The following is a 23351-nucleotide window of genomic DNA, read 5'->3' on the forward strand; positions in this document are numbered from 1 at the left end:
CTGAAATTTTGAAGTTTTTGAGAATTGAGGAGAAGAGAAAAAAGTTAGGAGAAAAATTATATTAAAACAATATGAGGAAATATTGGTTAAATTTGGAAATTTTGAAAAAAAAACAACTTTCAATTTTTATTTTTCGAAATTTATTCTCAAAATATACTCAAATTTCCCGCTAAACTTTTCACTCCTAATTTCAGAATACAAATTTTCCACTATCAATAACCCAAAAACCAAAAAAAATCGTTCAAAAAGTCCGGCCGGAAGCAGCAAATGTCTTGTGTAAGTCAATGTATGCGCGGGGTGCGCGGAGAGGAGAGAAAGAGCCAAAAAGCAAGAGAGCCGAGAGATAAAGAGACGAAGAAGAGACCTAGATGGTTTGACAAACAGGGAGAAGGAATGAGAGAGTAAGAGGAGTTAGAGAAAGGAAGGGGAGGCGGATTGCGCGCGGATAAGCATGAAGAAAACAGAGGAGAGGGGAGGGGGACTGTAGTGGCGGAGTCTTGGTTAAATTTTTGAATAATAATTTCCCCAATTAACAGAATATGTTTATTCTTAATTTGTACGGAAAAATCCAGAAAAGTTTCGGTACCGCCTCAGAAAACTGAGTATAACTTCAAAACTAAAACGGCTAACAAAAACATTTTAACTAACAAACTGTTAAGCACAAAATTTCGCACATTTTGTCTGTTGGAACCTTTTTGGTAGCTATTACCATTCTAGAGATATAGGGGTTCAAAGTTGAGGAGTGCAAAGTGTGTGGAGGAGGGGGAGACGCAGGTTGTCTCGTCGACTGCGTCTCACCCTCCACCACGCTCTCACCGCACTATGCTCTAAAATGCGTGTATCTCTGGAACGGTTAAAGATAGTAAAGTGAGAAATTTGGTTTTCTATTCGAAAAACATTTTTTTCGATTTTTTTAAATTATTATTCAGCAATCTTACATATGTTTTCTTAAATTTTCCATACTAGAAAACTTTAAAAAAAAGGCAAAACTCTTGACTCTGACGCCAAGACACAAAAATTGTAGGGAATTGAGAGAAAAGTGTCGGGGAAAAGGGATAGAAAAGACGAAAACAGTACGCTCAGTGCGTTTTTTTTGTGTTTCTTTCAATGTTCAATGATGACAAATGGAACGGAAAATTGCAAACGTTACGATTTATTGGAGGACAGGGGTTTTTTTGAAAAAAGAAAAAAAAGTATATTGGGATTTTTCAACATTCTGATCTTTTTTCTCTGTTACTCTATTTTCTAAGCTCTAACCGTTCCAGATACATATATACAGCAGAGAGACGCAGACAACGAGACTGTCTTCTCTGCCTCCTCACCCACTCTCCACACTGTAAACGCCTATTAATAAAACAAAAGCAAAAAAAAGAGAAAAAATAAAACGACTTGCGCAAAGGTCTCTCCCCCCTTCAATTTCGGTGGTCCATAGTACTACGTTTTTGGCAAAAAGATAGAGAAAAAGGGGTGGTGAGAGTCCGAAAAGAGCTTTTCTCTGCGTCTCCATTGTCTTTCTCAAACTCTCTTTTAGGGAGTGCGTCGAGTAGTTGAGCTTTTGGCATTGAACCAGAAGAGATTGGAGAGACGCAGGAAAAGTAGGAAAATCTGGGGATTGAAGAGATTTAATATTTATTGCAGAAACATTTAAGGTGAAAAGTGTATTTTTACGTTGTTTTGCTGATTAGAACTTTTTGAAAAAAAAAGTTCCATCAACAATAATCCTTTAAAAAATTTTCTAACCCAAAAATTATTCTTCTCAAAATTTTACACATTTATCTATCAGTTGACAACTTTTTAATAGCTATCACCGTTCTCGAGATACGGGGCTTGAGATGGGGACCTAGAGAGCGTGGAGGAAGGGGAGACGCAGAGTGTCTCGTCGTCTGCGTCTCCCACGCTCTCTCCCATCTACAATAGAACGCCGTGAGATATAGAAATGCGGTAAAAAACAAAAATGTTTAGAATTTGATGTTCTATTCAAAAATACCAAACATTTTTGATTTGGAAAAAAGAAACGACAATTTTTTTTTGAATTTTTGAATTTTTCAAAAATTTCTCTGCTTCAACGAAACTGCTAGCATTGAAATTTTCCGCTCGGGAGGACCCTCCACAATTAGAAGTATACGTCTGAAGAAATACGAAGAAATTGATGATGTTGAAGAGGGTGTGGTCCTTCCTTTCTCTTCTCAGTGATGAGAAAATGAAAACGATACCACGGGGCGGGAAAATTGGAGGGTGCTGGGTGAGTGTGAGGCGAAACTGGAGAGAATTAGAGAAAAAATAAGGGGAGAGGATAAAAATGGAATATTGTTGCATAAAAGTGTAAGAAGGAAAAGGGAGGGGGAGGTAGTGTGTCAAGACCAATTTGAATACTAATTTAGTGTCCTTTTAGGTTTTTGGAGCCTCTGGTGGGTAGGGCATGTGCTGGGTTGGATGGTTGCCGAGTTCGGTTGCCGTAAATTGTAGAAAATTGTAGAAAATTGTAGAAGATTGCAGAAAGTTGCAGAAAATTGTAGGAAGTTGTCGAAAATTTGTAAAAAAAATTTGAAAATTGACGAGAAGGAAGTTGGCAACACTGAAGTGAGCCTCAAAATTGTCAAAAAACATTTTAAAATTTCAGAAAGTTTACCGAAATCTGGCAAAACTGAAAATGACGAGAATTGGAGAAAAAATGCCAAAATTTTCCAAAAGTTACCGCAAGTTGTCGAAAACTAAACCAATGACTGACAAAAGTTGCCTAGAATGTCGAAAATAGGACTTCCATGGTAGGCAGGCGCGGTTTCAGGACCCGACGCCTGCCTGAAACGTGCCCGCCTCCTCTTTTTTTCATTTTGCCGTGAATTCACAAATTTTTATCAATTTTTCATTTTATTTTATTTTATCAAGTAGGGGGCATCCGTTCAAATGGGGCATCCGTTCAGAGGGGGCATCCGTTCAGAGGGGGCATCTGTACAAACATACACAGGTTCCAATGGGATACCTGTTCAAAGGGGACATCGGTGAGAATTGATTGAATATTTATAGACAGGAGTATGCACATGTTTTCATATCAGTCACACATACATTTGGTCGAGATAAAGTTGTGTAAAGTTCGGCACCTTCATGATTGTATTTTCTTCTTCTTTTTCTGTTCATATCTCAACCAACAAATTTTTTAATGAAAAACAATCAACTACAAAGTTGTACTTCAGATTGAGATATACAACTTTGTAGTTTATTATTATTATTTATTACCTTGTCTTAAAAAATTTTCCCACGGAGATATCAACATCCGAAGTGAGTGCGTATTTTGAATTTTGAGGTTCTACTATACCTCAGGTTTCTGTCTGAAATCGTGTTCAGAACATCTAAACTAGATCAACTACAAACTTTGCATTTTTCTATAACATCTGATCAAATTTTAAAAAGTTTTCAAAAAAAAATTTAGAAAATTTTTGTAAGGGGTACCTTTTGGATTTTTTTTTCATAAATCGAAAAAAATTATTGAAACCTAAAAAACCAAATGTTTTTGACACTATCGCCAACAACATTTCAGTTATACACATTTTATTGCACAATCTCATTGCCAACTATCCTATGGTGACACCTTTGAAATATGCTTATGCTGACGTTTTGAATATGCTTATGCTGACCTGCGCTTATGCTGACAAGAGCTCTCACGAGAATTTCGTGATCCAAAAAACACATTGAAAGCTTATATCAGGACACTTGACGACGTAAAAGAAAACTGAACCTATCCAGATTTGAACCAGCAATGACTGTATCTGAAGACCGTGCGCTTAACCACTGCACCAAAAGGGCGAGAGGTGCGCGCGTTCTCAAGGAATATATGAAATCAGTCGAGCTGTATGACAACTAGAGCTTCTCTCGATTGGAAGATATCTAGTACTTGAAAATGTGTTCATAAAGATTGGAACTACTACAAAATAAGTCATTAAGTTATTTTCTGTTCCTATTGTTCAGTTTCTTCAATAAATCTATTCCACATTAACTTTTGTTGTGAATTTGAACCTTCCGTTGGCCTAAAATACTTTTGGAGAGCTACTTTTTTCGGAAGTATTCTTAAGTCTTCTACAAATTCAACTTGCTGGAAAATCTGGAACTTCTCTGATTCCTCGAAAATACTGTTAAAAAAAAATTTTTGGCCTAAATTTTTTTCCTCAAAAACACCTTCATTCTGGTATTTTCTAGGAGCATATGTCATCTGTATTGTTTAATAATTTTTTTGGTGCTTCAAAAGCTCTGTTTTTGTGCTAAAAAAGAACTTTTTCGTTGATTTTTGCATTTAAAAATATACAAATGTCGTCGAATTAAATGCACGATACGCAAAGGTACGCAAACACCGATGTGTACCGTACTCCGCAATGTTTTTAATTTCCATGTTTTAAATTAAGAAATCGACAAAAACGTAAACCCACAAATGAATTCTCGTAAATTCACTCATTAACTCCCGTAAATCTACACAGAACCTATTGAAAATTCATACCCACCGTATGGATCACCGTAAATTTATTAAGGACCACTCGTGAAACTACATAAGAATTTCCCGTAAATCTACACATAGGACCACCGTAAATCCACAGAGTGTTACCCGTAATTCTACACAAATACTCCATAAATCTTTAAAAATATCTGCGTAAATCTACACAGTATCTCCCTTAAACTTGCATAGGATTCCGTATATCTACACATGGTAGCCCGTAAATTGACACGGCGCCTACAGTGAATCTACACCGAGCCAGGCAAATTTGCCGCTCTCCTCTGCCCTTGATCCTCATACGACTTTTCGTAAATCAACATGAAGCCTCCGTAAATCTACACAGCACTTTGTAAATCCATACCAGATTTCTCGTAGATTCACACAAAATCCCTCGTAAATCCTCATACAGCTACCGTAAATCTAAACAGAACCCCGTAATTTTTCAACATTTTCCCTGTAATTTTACTGCTGCAGCTTCTCGATTTAATCTGCTCTAAAACCTCCAAAACTTTAGAATTTTCAGAGCACAGCGCCCGAAATTTGCATAAAATGTCGTTTGCGGCAAATATGCATCTGTATTTAGCCGAAGGTAGGTGACCGAGTCTCCCGAAAAAAAAATTCCGGTTTTTCTTCCAGGTGTAGTAATATGTGTGACGAACTCGACGTTGTTATGGTGCATCCTGTCAGATGCTCGGAATCGGAACCGACGGGAGTTTTTACTGGTGGCATCTCAATCGGTTACAGGTATATTTTATGGAGTCGCTTTTATGCTCATCGCGAATCTTAGGCTAGGATTGTTTTTTGAAAATAAATGTGAGTTTTTTTTTCAATTTTTTTTTCAAAATCTAATAGAAATTTTAATTTTGCACAATTTTGCCTCTTACACCATATTCTCTTACCGCTTCAGAGTTACACACGTTTTAGCTGTGACGACAGATAGGAAAAAAGAGTGTGGGATGAAGGGAGACGCAGGGGGTACACTGCGTATCTCCCCCTCACGCACTTTCACCTCCCAACGCCTCAAGCTACTGTAACTCTGCAATGGTTAGAGCTAGAAAAAAGTTTCCAAGTGGCAAAATGGTCACAATTTTCAGCTGAGCATTTTTCAGTCAAAGAATTTTCACTAGCTCTTCTAGATTTTGAGATAAACCCTTATTAAATGACCTTTTTCCAGTAACCCTCACAGTATCCACCTCCGAATGTGCATTCATCCCTGCTCTATGGCTTCACAACATGGCGACCCCATTACTGGGCCTCTTGCCATTTACAACATCAATCAACTTTCTCGTGTGCTCAGTTGCTCCACTATGGTACATGAGAGCCACCCATATGTACACATTTTTTTTGCTCTCGGGTGAGGGAAATATTATAAAATTAGTCTATACAAAAAGTATAAAGCTTAGAGCAACCTCCGTAAATCCACACAGTTATTAGTACATTGGAAAAAAAACCCCTTAAATCGACTGGAGCTTCCTTAAAATCACAGAGGTGCTACAAACTGCAAACTATAACAACTACAAACTACAAACTACAACTTACAAACTATAGCATTCTTGCAGCTCCGTTCACAATCGCCATGTTCTTAACCTCCATCAACGCGGTTCTACTAATCAACGTGAACACCCAAATCGCGGCGCTTTGCATTGCAGCCAACGGAGCCGCCCATCACATTGTCTACCATATAATGCTATTTTTCCGAATCATCGCTAACATGGCATCTGCAGTTATCTACTTTGTAATTCTTCTGTATTTGAAGAAAAGTCAAGGCGGCGCGCTGAAAGAGCTCTCTCCCCAACAGCTGAAAATGCATCGAAATGCGAAAATCACGCTGGGCATGGTTACGACTAACTCGATGATTTTGTTGTTGTTCCCGGATATTTTGCTATTCGCGAATCCATGGAACATCACAAAGTTCTACTCAACACCGCTGTACACTATGACTCTGAGCAAAGTAGGCTACCTTCGGTTAATCTCAAAATATAGGGAGATAGAAAAACGTTGTCATCTGGAAAAATGTAAAACATAAAATTTGGAGCATTTTGTTAGTTGGAAACTTTTTTCTAGCTCTATCCACTGCAGAGATGGCAGGCTTTGAAGTTAAAGCCTAAGATAGTGCGGGGGAGCCTGCGTCTCCCCTCACTCCATACCAGGGCTGTGCGACTGTCGGCGTCAGCCGACAGCCGAAAAAAAATAGTAACTCGGCTGTCGGCGCCAGCCGACAGCCGAAGTATTGGTTTTTTCGGCTGTTTAGAAAAATTTTACAAAAAAAATTCTCTATAAAATTCCAAAATATGCTCCAATCAGAAGGTATTTCATATATTAAAGCTAAAAATAGTAGTTTTTGACCGTTTTTAAACGTATAATTGAAAAATTCTGCCTGTGAAAGGAAAAAAGCTGACAGCCGACAGCCGAGAAATAAGGCCCGACCCCAGCCGAAGAAAAATTGAAACTCGGCTGTCGGCGTCAGCCGACAGCCGAATTTTTCTACCAGCCGCACAGCCTTGCTCCATACTCTCGACGCCCGCCGCTAAAACTCATTTATCTCTAAAGGGGTGAAAGATAAAAGCATGGTTCAAGAGAGAAAAGTTAATAGAATTCAATTTTCTACCTATTGAAAAATTAAATTTTCGATATTTCGAAAAGAAAAATTCAGAAATTTTTTTTCAGACTATGGTGAACTTCATGATCTACATGATTCGATACCGTGAACTTCGAAACATCATTCTCTTCAAAATCATTGCCTGCCTTCCGCCGACCCCCCTGGCGATGAAGCTTCGGAGCTTCGCCGAAACCTCAAATGCGCCGAAAGGTGCGTTTCAAACAAAATCATCGTTTCAGAAGGAGAGAGTTGGTGGAACTGAGTTTGAAATTGTTTAGAAAATTAAATTAATTTAGTTGCAGCATCGCCGAGGAAGAGCATCGTTCCACGCTCTGGATCTATCGTTGGAATTCAAAAACCTCGAGTTTTACAACAAGAAATTTCCAAAGGACCACTACATTTACCGCCGTTGCCAAGCCGATTCTGATTTGTTTATTGTTTTTGGAGAAATAAACATATTTTATTCAATTGTTTTGTGAAAAGTAGAGCCGTGCGTCAAACTCAGAAATTGTAAATTGTGGACGCTGTACGTCCGGTCTGTAAAACAGATTGTTCATTTTCCCGCTTGGAAAGGTTCAGTTGAAAGTAGTAGAACGTTGTCGAAAGTTGCTAATAGTTGCCAAAAATTGTCGAAATGTTGTCGAAAGTAGCTGATAGTGAGCGTCGTCAAAAGTTGTCGAAAGATGGCAAAAGTTGCAGAAAATTATCGAAAATGACCAAATGTTGTCAAACATTATCATAAATATTCGAAAAATTGCCAATATAATTTTAAAGCCATAGAAAGTTGCCGAAAGTTGTCAGAAATGGCCTAAAATTGTTAAAATTGTCAAAAACTATTGAAAGTTGTTAAAATTTGTCGAAAGTTGCCAAAAAATGCCGACAATTGTTAAAAGTTATCAAAAAGTGCCGCAACTTGGTGCTTTTTCCGGAAATTGCCGTAAATTGCAGATAATTGTCAAAAGTTCCCGGAAGTTACAAGAAAGTTGTCGAAAGTTGTCGAAAGTGGCCAAAAATATTTGGAAAGCTATCAATTGTCGGAAATTTCTAAAAAACACGGCAATTTCTGAAATTTTTTTAAATCCCTAAAAGTTGCCAAAAACAAGCCAAGAGAAGTAAAATCCAAATATCACTGCGAAAACTGCCGAAATGTTATCTAAATTTCATTATTTCTGTGTTTACATGTTCCAAAATAATTGCCGCACACACGAGAAAATTGTTGTTTATTGTCGAAAACAGGCTAAACATATTAGTTGAGAAATCAAAAAAGTGTCTAGTTTTTTGATTATATTCCCATTTTGGCTACTGCAATTGAGTCATAAATTATGAATACTTTGAAATAATTTTGACAGCCATCAACAGTTTTTTGGCGACTTTAACCAACTTTCGGTAACTTTCGACCACTTTCTTTAATTTTCTGCAATCTATGGCCCTTTTTTCACATTTTCATGCGTTTTTTTGGTATTATTCATTGCTAAACCTATTTATAACGTAAATAATGCTCCACATAACTATAATTGTTATTCGCTCAAAAAATCATATTGGCACGAACGAATTTGGCATAATATGCTTGTTTTTTCGCCAATTTTCTGGAAAAATTAGCCAAAGAGCAAATACTTACGTTTCTAGAAATATTTTGTGATTTGTTTTGTACGTAATATCAAAAAATAAACCCGAAAATTGGCCAAAAAATCAACAGAAATAATTTTCAAACTTTGAATTGAAAATCTAATTCTAATAATTTTTGTATCTTGCCCCATCCTTCTACCTGTAACCGTTAGAGAGATACACGTATTTCAACAATGGATCATAGAGAGATGGAAGGGAGACGCAGACGACGAGGCAGTCTGCGTCTCTTCCTCCTCCACACACTCGCGCGTCAACTTTGAACGATTGTAAGTTTGTAACAGTTAGAGATAGAAAAAAGTTGAAAACTGCAAAAATGTTTAGAATTTTGGGCCTATATTTTGCCTGTTGACAACTAATAATGGTTATGGGGATAAATTTAGAAAATTTATTTGACCTCAATTTGAAAATCAAAAAGTCATTAGATTTGTATATCAATAAGACGTAGGCGCCCAACAAACATGTTTCAATTACAAACCCGCGTCAAAACTGATTAGGTTGCTTTCAGACATTCAGAAGTGTGTAGGTTAGTAGATCAAAAGTTGAAATTTTGTTCGGGAAGTTTAAAAATCACTTTCACTTTAAAACCACTTTAGTTTAAAAAAAGTGTTCAACTAACAACATGTAGAGCAGAAAATTTCACACATTTTCTCAGTTAAAAACTTTTTTCTACCTCTAACCCCTGCATAGATACGCGTTTGAAGCTAAAGAGCAAAAGAATGTGAAGGGAGAGAGACGCAGGATGTGTCTGCGTCTCCCCTCCTCCACGCTCTCTGGCTTCCCAGCTAAACAGCGTGTATCTCTGGAACGGTATGAGATAGAGCGATGAGGTAAGAGACAAAAATTAATAGAATTTTATTTTCTATTCGAAAATGAATTAAGCTTCCTAGTTTATAAAGAATTAGAATTGATTTTTTCAAAATTAAAAAAAAAACATTCAATTTCAATTCCGAATCACTTCCTCATCAAGTAATTCAAAAAATTTCGTTTCGGCGCAATCTAACCTTGTTATTTCATTAATAACTCCGGGGGGGGGGGGAGACTTTATTCAATTTTCCCCTGTCAATTGACTTAATTTATTCGCTTTTCGCCTACCACCAGACCAATATTTTTCCAACCACCCAAATTTAGTAATTTTTCCGTTTTTTTCTGATATTTTTAGGTTAAAATACCTATTTTTTGGGTCTTCTTGGAGCATTTCAATATTTCACCAATAGAGTGCACTTGTAACATTTGGTCAACGGAAAATTTGAAGCCAATAATAAAAATTTATGAATTTTCAATGATTTTACTTAACTCTCAATGGTGGAAAAAATCCACAATTTTGGTTATTTTCTCATTAGGGCGCACTTACAACATGCGATCGGCGGAAAATTTGAATTTTTGGGTCAAAAGGTTGTTTTTGCACGGTTTTTTCAATATTTCCTGTGCAAAAAGATTACTTTTCTGACTGATTTTCACCTGAAAAACTGAAATCGCAAAAAAAAATGTGTTTGTTTTCCACAAAAAATTAATTGTATTCAACGTAAATTTGGATTTTACCTGTTTTTTTTTTTGGAAAAACTAACATTTGATTTCATAGATTAATATCTACGTCAGTGTATTTTTCTCAAACATTACCAAAACTTGTTGAAAATTGTCGAAAATTTTTCGAAAACTATCGAAAATTTGCTGAAGGTTGCCGAAGTTTCCAGAAATTTGTCAAAAACTTCTGAATTTTGCTGAAAATTTAACGGAAGTTGCCGTAAACTGGCAAAACCTGCCAAAAACTTCAGATATTTCTAGAAAGTTGCAACTAATTGTCGAAACTTGCCGAAATCTGTCGAACGTTATAGAAAGCTGCCAGTAGTTGCTCAATATTGCTGAAAATTGTAGAAAATTGAATGAAAGTTACCAAATAAATTCTTAAAAACAGTCGAAAGTTGTCGAAAGTTATAGAAAGTTGCCAATATTTGCCAACTTTTCCTGGAAGGTTGCTCAAAATTTGCCAAAAATTAACGAATTTTCCCAACAAAAAAAACTGCGAAAAACCTCAAAAGCCACTATTTTTCATTGAGCAGCAAATTTCTTTTTTTTTTTTTTTTTTTTTGAAAACCAGAAAAGGGAAAAATCATATTAAATTTCCAAATGTGAGGTAATAATTTCGGTTACCGGAAATTAGATTTTTAGTGTGTGCCGCCTTGGAAATTTCCCCCCAAAAATAGTTGCCACTTCCGTCCTTGGAGGCCCTTTTTTCAAGACAAATCAGCGATTTTCGTTCTACGAAATTTATTTTCACCTGTCGAGTAGTAGTTCAAAGTCAAATGACGTTAGTAGGTTACGCCTACTTATAGGTATACTTCAGATGTCAGTAGAGCATTCGAAAAATTTTTTTCTTCAAATTTGAGTAGAATTTAAAATTTCAACCATTTTTGCTATGGCACGCTTTAACCAAAAGATTATGGAATTTTCTAAACGTTTTAGACAAACTTATTTTTATTGATTGGCTTCTATCGCGAAAACTAGCAGAGCTAGAAAAAAGTTTTCATCTTCCAAAATGTACAGCAAAAAATTTCACATAATTTGTTAGTTGATAACTTTTTCCTACCTCTAACCGCTACGCAGTTACACGCGTTTTAGATGTGACGACAGGAGAGAGAGAGAGAAAGAGTTTGGGGTGAGGGGAGACGCAGTGTGGCTCTGCGTCTCCTCCCCTCCCCTCACCCCGCGCTCTCTTGCCCTCTTCCAAGATCTTCCAAGGTGGTTATCTTTGGAGTCGTTATAGATAGAAATACGGTGTAAAAACCGAAAATGTTTAGAATTCGATTGTCTATTAGATTTCAAAAAGAAAAAATATTTTCAAAAAAAAATTGTTTCTTAATTTTCTAAAATTTTTAATTTATATTAATTTTCAGGCAATTACGTCATAACTCCTATTTTTTCAGAATAATGAGTTTTCCCTTTGATTCCTATTAGCATGTGGTTTTTGACTTTTTTTTAGCGGGATCTGGTTCACTATATTAGTCAAACACCTTTTTTCTCAAAAACTGCACATTTTCAGCCGTTTTCTCAAAACTTTTAAAGTTTTTAGAAATGTTTATTCCAGTCTAAAGTAGCTTTATATAAACGAATCTTAATTTAATTTTATGTGGTTAGAGAAACGTTAGAAATTCTCCAACCAGGCACCAAATTTATCATATTTTTTCTATTTTCCCACATATCCACATGACCGGTCGGCTTTGAAGACGTTCAGTTACTCATTTCGTATGCGAAATCATTTGGATGTTTTTTTGGCGTAAAGTTTTTTTTGGAATTTCTGAAAAAACAAATTAATTTTTTAATTTTTAAAATTTCAAATTGCAGTCTATAGAAAATTTGATTCTTGTCAACTTCTTTTCTTGGCTCATTTGTCTTTTTTTAAACCAAATACGCGCTTCACAATGCGAAGGAGAGAGCGTGGGGTGAGGGGAGACGCAGACACAGCCTGCGTCTCCCCTCACCCTACAATCTCTTCAAACCTCCGTAACTCTGCACCCGTTATAACTACAAAAAAGTTGTCAACTGAAAGAATGCTCAAAATTGTCATCTTTATATTTTGCTAGTTGACAATTGTTTTATATCACTGCTAGTTTTTGCGTTAAGTCACTCTCAAGTGACCACCTACGAATTAAATTTTCTTAATTAAATTTGCCAAAAAAAATTGATTGGATTTGGTCAACAGCCAACTTTTAGAGGTTTCATGTCAAAATTACACTGATCTATAAATTTCATGTTGGTAAATGATCAAAAATCGAGCAAATTATTCAATAAATGAATGTAAAAATGAGTGATCACTAGCTTGTTTATAGTTTTCAACAGGAAAAATAAAATAATTGATTTTATGATTATTGAGCATTTTCCTGGTGTTTTCCCCAAGTTTTTTTTCGTATTTAGTCTCATTTTTCTTTTTGGTTTCCCACGAGACTTCCTATAAACCTGCAAAAAACCTCTCGTAAATCCACAAAGACCACTGTAAATTTACATAGAATCTCACGTAAATCCACATGACCCCCATGTGAACCTTTACAAATTTTAAACCCCGTAAAACCCCGTAACACATGGCGACCGCAAATCTACACAAGGTGACCCGTAAATCCACACAAAACTTCCCGTAAATCTATACCAGTTTTTTTTGCAAACCCACAAAGGACCACCGTACATTCATTGAGGTACTCTCGTAAAACTACATAAGAGTTTCCCGTAAATCCACAGAGTACTACTCGTAATTCCACACAGATACTCCGTAAATCTTTAAAAATATCTGCGTAAATCTACGCAGTATCTCCCGTAAACTTGCATAGGATTCCGTATATCTACACATGACAACCCGGTAATTGACACAGAACATCCCGTTAATCCACACAGCACCTCCAGTAAATCTACACCGAGCTCGGCAAATTTGCCGCACACCCCTGCCCTTTATCCTCCTACGACTTTTCTTAAATCAGCATAAAGCCTCCGTAAATCTACACATCACTTTGTGAATCCACACGTAATTTCCGGTAAATACACACAGCACATCCCCCGTAAATCTACACAGAGCTCCGTATTTTTTCAACATTTTCCCGTCAATTTTACTGCTGTAGCTTGAGCTTTGATGCAGAAAACTAGAAATTCTCAGAATTCCAACCAGAAACACAACATTTCATCTCAGACTCAAAGGCTCTACATATCATGGGAACTTTTCTGTCACATGAACTTTTTTCTTAGTTTACTCTGCTTGAAATCCTCCAAAACTCTAGAATTTTCTCCAAAAAATCCTCCAAAACTCTAGAAAAGAGCACGAAGCCCGAAATTTGCACAACATGTCGTTCGCGGCGAATATGTATCTGTATTTAGCCGAAGGTAACTGTAGATGTCTGGAAAAAACCGTCATAGATTCCGTTTTTCAGGTGTAGTAATATGTGTGACAAATTTAACGCTGTTATGGTGCATCCTGTCAGATGCTCGGAATCGGCGTCGGCGGGAGTTCATACTGGTGGCTTCTCAATCGGTTACAGATATATTTTATGGAGTCGCTTTTATGCTCATCGCGAATCTTAGGCTAGGATTGTTTTTTGAAAATAAATGTGAGTTTTTTTTTTCAATTTTTTTCTCTAAATACAATTGAAAATTCAATTCTAAACATTTTTGTATCTTACACCATATTTCTATCTCTTACCGCAACAGAGTTACACGCGTTTTAGACGATAGGAGAGAGAGAAAGAGTGTGTGGGTGAGGGGAGACGCAGTGGTACACTGCGTCTCTCACTCTCCCGCACTCTCTCCTTCCCCGCGCTTCAAGCTACTGTAACTCTTCAATCGTGAGAGCTAGAAAAAAGGTTCCAACTGAAAAATGCTCCAAATTTTGAGCTGCACACTTTGACAGTCTGTCTAGCTTCTCCAGATTTTGAGATAAACCCTTATTAAATTACTTTTTTCCAGTAACCCTCACAGTATCCACCTCCGAATGTGCATTCATCCCTGCTCTGTGGCTTCACAACATGGCAACCCCATTACTGGGCCTCTTGCCATTTACAACATCGATCAACTTCCTCGTGTGCTCTGTTGCTCCGCTATGGTACATGAGAGCCACCCATTTGTACACATTTTTCTTGCTCTCAGGTGAGTTGTTGGCACTTTGAAATATTGAAAAATGAGCAAACTAGACGTATGTCAGGAATGTGGGAGCTATTAGAATAGAGTTTAAAAGGATCAAAAAGTTCAGAGTCTATACAAAAAGTATGCAGCACAGAGCAACCTCCGTAAATCCACACAGTTTTTAGTAAATTTGAAAAAAAAAGCCAGGTATATTTACTTGAGGCTCCTTAAAATTATACAAGGTTTCGTATATTCAAACAACGTACAGTAAATCCAAACACCCTCTCGTAAATCTACACAGAATTCCGTAAATCCACACAAGCTTTTTCGTAAATCGACATAAACTCCCGTGAATCCACATAGCCTCTCGTAAATCTACACAGTTTCTGTCTTATTTCGACAAAACCCTTTGTATATTCACATAGGACTCTCGTAAATGTACGCAAAACATGTGTGCCTCCGTAAACCTACATGAGCTAGACTTAAATATTTTAGTTCATTCAAACATAAACTACACTAAACCCGCTCTACCATTTTTGTGGGAGCTCACGTAAACTACAAACTGCAAACTATAACAACTACAAACTACAAACTACAACTTACAAACTATAGCATTCTTGCAGCTCCGTTCACAATCGCCATGTTCTTAACCTCCATCAACGCGGTTCTACTAATCAACGTGAACACCCAAATCGCGGCGCTTTGCATTGCAGCCAACGGAGCCGCCCATCACATTGTCTACCATATAATGCTATTTTTCCGAATCATCGCTAACATGGCATCTGCAGTTATCTACTTTGTAATTCTTCTGTATTTGAAGAAAAGTCAAGGCGGCGCGCTGAAAGAGCTCTCTCCCCAACAGCTGAAAATGCATCGAAATGCGAAAATCACGCTGGGCATGGTTACGACTAACTCGATGATTTTGTTGTTGTTCCCGGATATTTTGCTATTCGCGAATCCATGGAACATCACAAAGTTCTACTCAACACCGCTGTACACTATGACTCTGAGCAAAGTAGGCTACCTTCGGTTAATCTCAAAATATAGGGAGATAGAAAAACGTTGTCATCTGGAAAAATGTAAAACATAAAATTTGGAGCATTTTGTTAGTTGGAAACTTTTTTCTAGCTCTATCCACTGCAGAGATGGCAGGCTTTGAAGTTAAGGCCTAAGATAGTGCGGTGGAGTCTGCGTCTCCCCTCACTCCATACTCTCGACGCCCGCAGCTAAAACTCATATATCTCTAAAGGGGTGAAAGATAAAAGCATGGTTCAAGAGAGAAAAGTTAATAGAATTCAATTTTCTACCTATTGAAAAATTAAACTTTCGAAATTTCGAAAAGAAAAATTCAGAAATTTTTTTTCAGACTATGGTGAACTTCATGATCTACATGATTCGATACCGTGAGCTCCGAAACATCATTCTTTTCAAAATCATCGCCTGCCTTCCTCAAAAATGGTCGATACCACTGGCGATGAAGCTTCGGAGCACCGCCGAAGCCTCAAATGCGCCGAAAAGTGCGTTTCAGACACGATCCTCGGTTCAGACTGAGAGAGTTGGTAGAAGTGAGTTTGAAATTGTTTAGAAAATTAAATTAATTTAGTTGCAGCATCGCCGAGGAAGAGCATCGTTCCACGCTCTGGATCTATCGTTGGAATTCAAAAACCTCGAGTTTTACAACAAGAAATTTCCAAAGGACCACTACATTTACCGCCGTTGCCAAGCCGATTCTGATTTGTTTATTGTTTTTGGAGAAATAAACATGTTTTATTCAATTTTTATTTGAAAAGTAGAATTTTTTCGCGGAATTCTGGGCAAGCCTGAATTTTTAATTAATTTACCAGGAAATTGAGTTTTTTTTTATTTAGGAATGTTTTCTTCCTGGGAACAGCTACAGTGCATTTTTTTCCAACTTCCACGACTTTAAAGGCGCGCGCATTTTCGCGCAATGGTCTCGCCACGCGCATCCCATTGATTTGTTGAGCGCGTGGCGAGATCAATGACGGGAGGCCTTCATTCCGAGAGGACAAACTTTTAGGGTGGCAAAGTATTTTTGGGGACAAAGTATCCAAAGTGACATGGTATCCAGTCGACAAAGTGCCATTTGTCTCTGACCGGGCGTATCTTCGGTGACAAACTTTTTCAACTAGCTTTTTATATATATTTCTCGATCGATTTTTGTTTTTTTTTTCACTGGAATAAGTTTTTTCATGTAATTTTCAGCGGATTTTCGGCCTTGACTACTCACAATTGAATGTATGAACAATGATCTTTTGGGAAAATACTGTAAAACGTCCAACTAACTTGGAATATCGTAAGATTTTTCCTTATAATCTGATCCTTAAGCTCCGAAGGATCACAGGGGGTACCTCCTGATGATCTGATCCTTCAGCTCCAAAGGATCAGAAGGGTACCTCCTGGTGATCTGATCCTTAAGCTCCGAAGGATCACAGGGGGTACCTCCTGGTGATCTGATCCTTCAGCTTCAAAGGATCATAAGGGTACCTCCTGGTGATCTGATCCTTCAGCTTCAAAGGATCAGAAGGGTACCTCCTGGTGATCTGATCCTTAAGCTCCGAAGGATCACAGGGGGTACCTCCTGGTGATCTGATCCTTCAGCTTCAAAGGATCATAAGGGTACCTCCTGGTGATCTGATCCTTCAGCTTCAAAGGATCAGAAGGGTACCTCCTGGTGATCTGATCCTTCAGCTTCAAAGGATCAGAAGGGTACCTCCTGGTGATCTGATCCTTCAGCTCCGAAGGATCAGAAGGGTACCTCCTGATGATCTGATCCTTCAGCTTCAAAGGATCATAAGGGGTATAAATGCAATAAATCAAGCAAAGTTGATACAGGTCCCAGGTTCGAACTTTGTCTGACAAACTTTTTTTTACTTTGACGGACAGTCCTGAATACACCTATTGAACATTTCTAATAGTCCATAGGATTCCATTTCACCATGCTTTATATCAGTTTCCGGTAATTTTTGTTTGTCCGCTAAGATACTTTGTCACCCAAAAGTTTGTCATCACGGAGAATTGATCAACTTTGCTTGATTTATTGCTTTTATACCCCTTATGATCCTTTGAAGCTGAAGGATCAGATCACCAGGAGATACCCCCTGTGATCCTTTGAAGCTGAAGGATCAGATCATCAGGAGATACCCCCTGTGATCCTTTGAAGCTGAAGGATCAGATCATCAGGAGGTACCCTTCTGATCCTTCGGAGCTGAAGGATCAGATCACCAGGAGGTACCCTTCTGATCCTTTGAAGCTGAAGGACCAGATCACCAGGAGGTACCCTTATGATCCTTTGAAGCTGAAGGATCAGATCACCAGGAGGTACCCCCTGTGATCCTTCGGAGCTTAAAGATCAGATCACCAGGAGGTACCTTTATGATCCTTTGAAGCTGAAGGATCAGATCATCAGGAGGTACCCTTCTGATCCTTTGAAGCTGAAGGATCAGATCATCAGGAGGTACCCTTCTGATCCTTTGAAGCTGAAGGATCAGGTCACCAGGAGGTACCCTTCTGATCCTTCGGAGCTGAAGGATCAGATCATCAGGAGGTACCCTTCTGATCCTTTGAAGCTGAAGGATCAGATCATCAGGAGGTACCCTTCTGATCCTTTGAAGCTGAAGGATCAGATCATCAGGAGGTACCCTTCTGATCCTTTGAAGCTGAAGGATCAGATCATCAGGAGGTACCCCCTGTGATCCTTCGGAGCTTAAGGATCAGATTATAAGGAAGAATCTTACGATATTCCAAGTTAGTTGGACGTTTTACAGTATTTTCCCAAAAGATCATTGTTCATACATTCAATTGTGAGTAGTCAAGGCCGAAAATCCGCTGAAAATTACATGAAAAACTTAATGAAGGCCATGACGGGACCATTTTGTATAAATGCGCGCGCCTTTAAAGTCGTAGAAGTGAAAAAAAATGCACTGTATAGTTTTCATTCATCTTTCAAAATTCACCAGCCATGGCTGAAGAAAAATTAAAAAAATTAATTAAAAACTAATTGCATTTCTCACGTGGAGTCAGAAAGTCCTATTTCGCTTTGATCTTCAAAAAATGCGGGAGAAGAGACGCACAGACATCTCATCTGATTTCGCATGGTTAAGAGCGTGCTGGCGTCACAATTTTTCTGGAAAAATATTCCCGCATTTTTCGTAGATCAAACCGCAATGAGACAGCCTGACACCACGTGTCTTAATTTAAAAATTAATTTGTCCCACTTTCTCTCCCTTTGTACAAGTTTCTACTGTCAAAAGTTACGTAGAAGTTGCGAAACTGCAATTGATAAGAGTGCATCTTCATTTCTCTTTGCACAGGCTATGCAAAATCAAGTTTTCCACCGATTTCTATGTATTTTTTTAATTTTTTTTTCCACAAAATATCGATATTCCCTCCATTTCATAATTTTCGCAGATTTTTTCCCCGAAAAACCAGCGGAAAATCAGGTAATCCAACCCAAAGAATCTCTGCGTCTCCACCATTCGCCACACTGTCTCGCCGCCCCAGCGCTGTGCAAACGCGCTCCACGACATTCGACTGGTCTCTCGCTCGGCCGATGTTCGATTTTTGGCCACCGGCACCCACTGTATTCTTTCGCCTCTCCGCACTTTTTTGATCTTTTCCCATGGGAAATTTGCTGAAAAAACGCATTTTCCACCTCGTTTTGTCTGATAATCTCTGAAAAATCTGGAAAATCCCATAGAAAATTCCCAAAAATCGATATTTCTCACCTCAAACTCGTCCTACACATTTAATTGCCAATTTTTTCGGTTTTCATGTTTTTTCGCAGTATTTTTTCTTCACAAATTCTCATTTTATACCTATTTCCTCGTAAACTCCCCGATTTTTTTCCAGAATGAGGGTACTTTTTGCCGTTTTCTCGCTCATCATGGCGTGCCAAGCCTACGACGCCGTCCTCTTCTCCAATTCCAGAGAAATTGGGTAAAAACAGACGAATTTTCACTAAAAATCAGCATTTTTCAGAGGAACTCCAGCCGCTAAACTCGTCGAATCGGCCACCGCTGAGGAGCCCGTCGTCTTCATTGTTAACCCAGATTTCACTCTTGGTACGGCGTGGAATTTGGTTTTTCAGCGAAAATGGATTTTAGAGCAAAAAAAATGACTCGAAATTCGAATATTTCGATTAAAATCGTCGAAAAATAACTTTTGGAGCACGAAAATGGCGCAATTTTTGAATTTTTCGCTAAAATCGTTTCAAAACTGCTTTTGGCTCGAAAATACGATATTTTTCGTAAAAACTCGGAAAAAAGCGGCGAAAACGGCATTTTGACGGAAAATCAGCTATTTCGTCACTAAAATTGCGAAAATTTCGTGATTTTTTTTCTGAAAAATCGTCGAAAAAACCCGATTGTTGGCTTAAAATAGCTTCTAGAGCATAGAAATATTCAATCTTTTTGAATAAAATCGCTAAAAATCGCCAAAAACTGCTTTCTGGCCTTGAAAATGCCTCTAAAATCGATTTCCCCCCTAAAAATTCCCAATTTTTTCAGGTCAATTCTCGGTAAAAGCCAACGCCTACACATCTGAACCATCGGCCGATTACTTGGCAAAATCTGTCAAAAACAGCAATTTCCACGAATCTCAATACTTTTCACATCAAATTGAGGTGCGGAATTCGTGAAAATCCTAGATTTTCATTGAAAACAAATTGAGAAAATTGCACAAAAAGTGTGGAAAAGTGAAGAAAATCAGTTAAACATTCAGAAAGACATTGAATTTTCAGGTTTTCTGTGATATTTCCATTGTTTTGGCTAAAAAAACCGAATTTTTTGTTAAAATGTCGGATTTTTGAAGTTGAAGATGGAATTTTCTATATTTTTAACTTAAAAATTTTGAGTTTTCACTGTTTTCAGCTTGAAAATCCCTAAAATTTCCAACATTTTTCATGAAAATTTCGATTTTTTCCATACATGAAGGCTAAAAATTTCAATTATTTATGTTTTTGGCCTGAAAATAGCACATTTTCACTAAATTTCATGCAAATTTCGGATTTCCAGCTGAATTTTGAATTTTACACCGAAAAATTCATATTTTCACTTTTAAAAAATTTTCAGTTTTATTGTTAAAAAAATTAATTTAAATGATGTCAGGTTTTTTTCTGGAAATTTGAATTTTTATCACAATTTTATCATATTTTTAACCTAAAAATTTCATTTTTCCCTGTTTTCAGCTCGAAATTTCAAAATTTCGATGTTTTCGATTGATTTTTTCATAAAAATTCAAAATTTTTGTAAAAGTTTTCCAGAAAATTCCAATTTTTCCCAGTTTTTCTTTTTTTATAAAGTTCTCAATTTTTTACTAAATCTCCACATAATTTTCGCATTTTAATCATCACAAAAAAATCTAAAATTTTTACACTAATTTCTCCATATTTCCAGGCCACCCAAGCTCAATGGCTCAGCAGCGCCGATCAATACTCGGCCGGTTCCCCAATCTACATTATCTACGGAGAAGAATGGACCTCAATGGAGCAGCTCGCCGAGCAATTAATCTCAAAAATCGATAACTCTGTCGGAATTATCACCTCCACCGACGCTGTTGCTCACGAGAAATCAAGCCGTGTCAAGCGTGTCGCCACCGATGAATTTAATTCCGATTCGGAAAATTCCGCCGCCGCTGAAGCGAATGGTGGATTCCCATTCCCACTGGTTATTCCACCATACAATCAAACATTTTATTCTGTCAAACCAACCAACGGACACTCATGTCTTTTCTATTTGGAGGGTCTTACTGTTGTCGTCGAGCAGAAAAAGGAGAAAGTGCTCTACTATGCCAATGCTTATATTCCAGGCAAGGACTCGGAAAATTTTTGGAAAAATTGATAAATTTCCGGAAAAATCGTGGGAAATCTCTATAAAAAATCGATTTTTCAGAAAAAATTTTGAAAAAAAAAAACGTTTTTTCGTCGGTTTTTTTTCTGGGTTTTTCCTGACTATGCTATGCAACAAAATATAAAAAGTTTTTTTTAGCTAAAAAAATGAAGTTTTAAGAAAAATTGGAAAGAAAAACTAGAATTTCAGATGTTTTTTCTAACTTTTTCAGTTTTTCATTAGAAAATACAATAAATTTTGAAAAAAAACCCGATAGATAGAGAAAATATAGAGAAAATTGAAAAAAAAAGTTTTTTTTTGGTTTTCCAGTTATATTTAGGAAAAATAGAATGAGCTAACAAATGTTGAACTTTTTTTTTCAATTTTCACAAAACATGAACTTTTTTACAGGCTCAAACTTCACGTGGGCCTACTCGGAAACCGATGTAACCTGCCCGAATGGAACAATTGGAGATTTCATTTTTAAGATTCATCTCACCCTCGAAAACGATATTACTGGAATGCAGGGTACCAGCAAGAAGGCTTTCACAATGAAAAAAGGAGATAAAATCGATTTTGACCTCACTTTTACTGGAGATTTGTTTGGTTATTGGGCACTTAACAAGGCTTCGGCCAGTAATCTTGCTATCAGTGGATATGATCCATATAAGGTAGAATTCGGATGAAAAATTGGGGAAAAAAATTATTTCAGCATAAAAGTCTCATTTTATAGTAGTAATTTGGAAAACGCCTAAAAAATCTAATTTTTACACGAAAATTTCAGTTTTCAGTAAATAACAAAAATTAGAAAATTTTTTGGTTAAATTTGGAATTTTACACTGAAAAAGTCGAAATTTCGAGCAAAAAATATCAAGTTAAAAAAATAACAAAAAAAAATTAAATTTTGGATACATTTTTTTCGATAAATTTTGAATTTTCGAGTCAAAAATTGTATGAAACTTTTGACATTTCACATCAAAATTACACTTTTACCCAAACAAGTTTGAAATTTTCAGCATAAAAATAATTTTAAACGTTAAAATTCGAATTTCGAGCCAAAATTCAAGTTTATACGCCGGTTTTCGCTAGAAAAAACTCTTTACAGTAAAAAAACGTTATTTTCAAAAAAATTTTTGCTACCAAAAAAAACCGACAAAAGAATTTTAAGTAAAAAAACAGAATAATCTTAATTTTTTGGAAAAATTGGGAAAAGCAATTTTTTGAAGGAAAATTTTATATTTATATTCAAAAATTCAAATTTGAAAAAAAAACTATTTTTGCTTTAAAAAGTTCGAAAATATTGATTTCTTAACGAAATCCTGAATTTTTTGAAAAAAAAAAGTTTCCAGAGTGCCTCCGTTGACGGCAGCAAAGTGGTAAATGGCTCAGCAACCCAATACACAAAGCTTAACTCAGTCGCCGGATGGTCGTTGGCCTGTGGACAATCTCAAGCAGTCTTTTTCCCAACAAATGAACAATCCGTCCGAATTGGTGTGGCTCTTATGAACACTCAAATTCAACTTTTCAACTATCAAAACCCCGAAAAATGGGTCGAATCTGCCCATTTCACACTACAAACCGAAGATTGTACTGGAACATTCTCCTCGGGATCCTGGATGGGAATCGTATCGGCACTTGTTCTGATTGCTGGCCTAATGTTCGGATATGTTATGCTTCAGTCCGTTCAGACAATGGATAGATTTGATGATCCAAAGCAGAGGCAAATTGTCATCAATGTTAGAGAATAAATCGATAAATATTTCCCGGTTTCTGCTGGAATAGGCTGAAAATTTGGTAATTTTCCGTTGTGATTTTCCACTAAAAAAGAGGAAAGATTCGAGCCAATTCTAAGCCTATTTCAGCGAAAAATTTTATTTTTTCGTCATTTTTGTTGAAATTTTTAGTCATTTTCCCTTCCTCCTTATTTTTTTCCATATTTTAAGGGTCCTTTTTCTCGAAATTTTTCTATTTCTATCTCTAGCTTCTCCTTCCATTAATCATTCCAGTTACCTGAATTGACGGTGACGTTCTCTTTCCTTTGCTTAATTCTCCCTATTTTTCACTTTTTTTCTTGTACCAAAAACAAATTACATCAAAAAATCCCCCAGAAATTTACTAATATAAATCGATTTTTGTGTGAATTTTCCACTAGTTGTAATGTAAATAAATACAAAAGTAGATGTGTTTTTTTTTGTTGTGAAATTTA

The 23351-nt window shown here is 36.9% G+C and overlaps 3 protein-coding genes and 1 non-coding gene across 4 annotated transcripts; 3 read left to right on the forward strand and 1 right to left on the reverse strand.

Annotated features, from left to right (window-relative positions):
- Positions 1–5029: 5029 nt before the first annotated feature.
- Positions 5030–7524, forward strand: F42A6.1 (G_PROTEIN_RECEP_F1_2 domain-containing protein; the record flags this gene model as incomplete). The annotated part of the gene is made up of 6 exons (NM_001307287.2): positions 5030–5069; positions 5117–5224; positions 5655–5834; positions 6040–6431; positions 7148–7289; positions 7382–7524. 6 exons carry the CDS (start codon positions 5030–5032, stop codon positions 7504–7506), a joined length of 987 nt encoding a protein of 328 aa, NP_001294216.1. The 3' UTR covers positions 7507–7524.
- Positions 7142–7231, reverse strand: Y55H10A.3. Its single transcript, NR_053040.1, has one exon. It is a non-coding gene; the product is annotated as an Unclassified non-coding RNA Y55H10A.3 (non-coding RNA).
- A 5969-nt stretch (positions 7525–13493) lies between the features above and the next one.
- Y55H10A.2 (G-protein coupled receptors family 1 profile domain-containing protein) lies at positions 13494–16075 on the forward strand. The gene is made up of 6 exons (NM_067930.4): positions 13494–13565; positions 13613–13789; positions 14145–14324; positions 14924–15315; positions 15667–15865; positions 15910–16075. Exons 1-6 carry the CDS (start codon positions 13526–13528, stop codon positions 16032–16034), a joined length of 1113 nt encoding a protein of 370 aa, NP_500331.2. The 5' UTR covers positions 13494–13525; the 3' UTR covers positions 16035–16075.
- Positions 16076–19169: 3094 nt separating this feature from the next.
- Positions 19170–23321, forward strand: vha-19 (V-type proton ATPase subunit S1). The gene is made up of 6 exons (NM_067931.6): positions 19170–19256; positions 19299–19381; positions 19826–19941; positions 20714–21125; positions 21557–21816; positions 22495–23321. The coding sequence occupies exons 1-6, from the start codon at positions 19171–19173 to the stop codon at positions 22891–22893; spliced, it is 1356 nt and encodes a 451-aa protein (NP_500332.1). The 5' UTR covers position 19170; the 3' UTR covers positions 22894–23321.
- Positions 23322–23351: the final 30 nt, after the last annotated feature.

This window comes from Caenorhabditis elegans, chromosome IV (genome assembly GCF_000002985.6).
Source record: "Caenorhabditis elegans chromosome IV".
Lineage (NCBI taxonomy): Eukaryota > Metazoa > Nematoda > Chromadorea > Rhabditida > Rhabditidae > Caenorhabditis > Caenorhabditis elegans.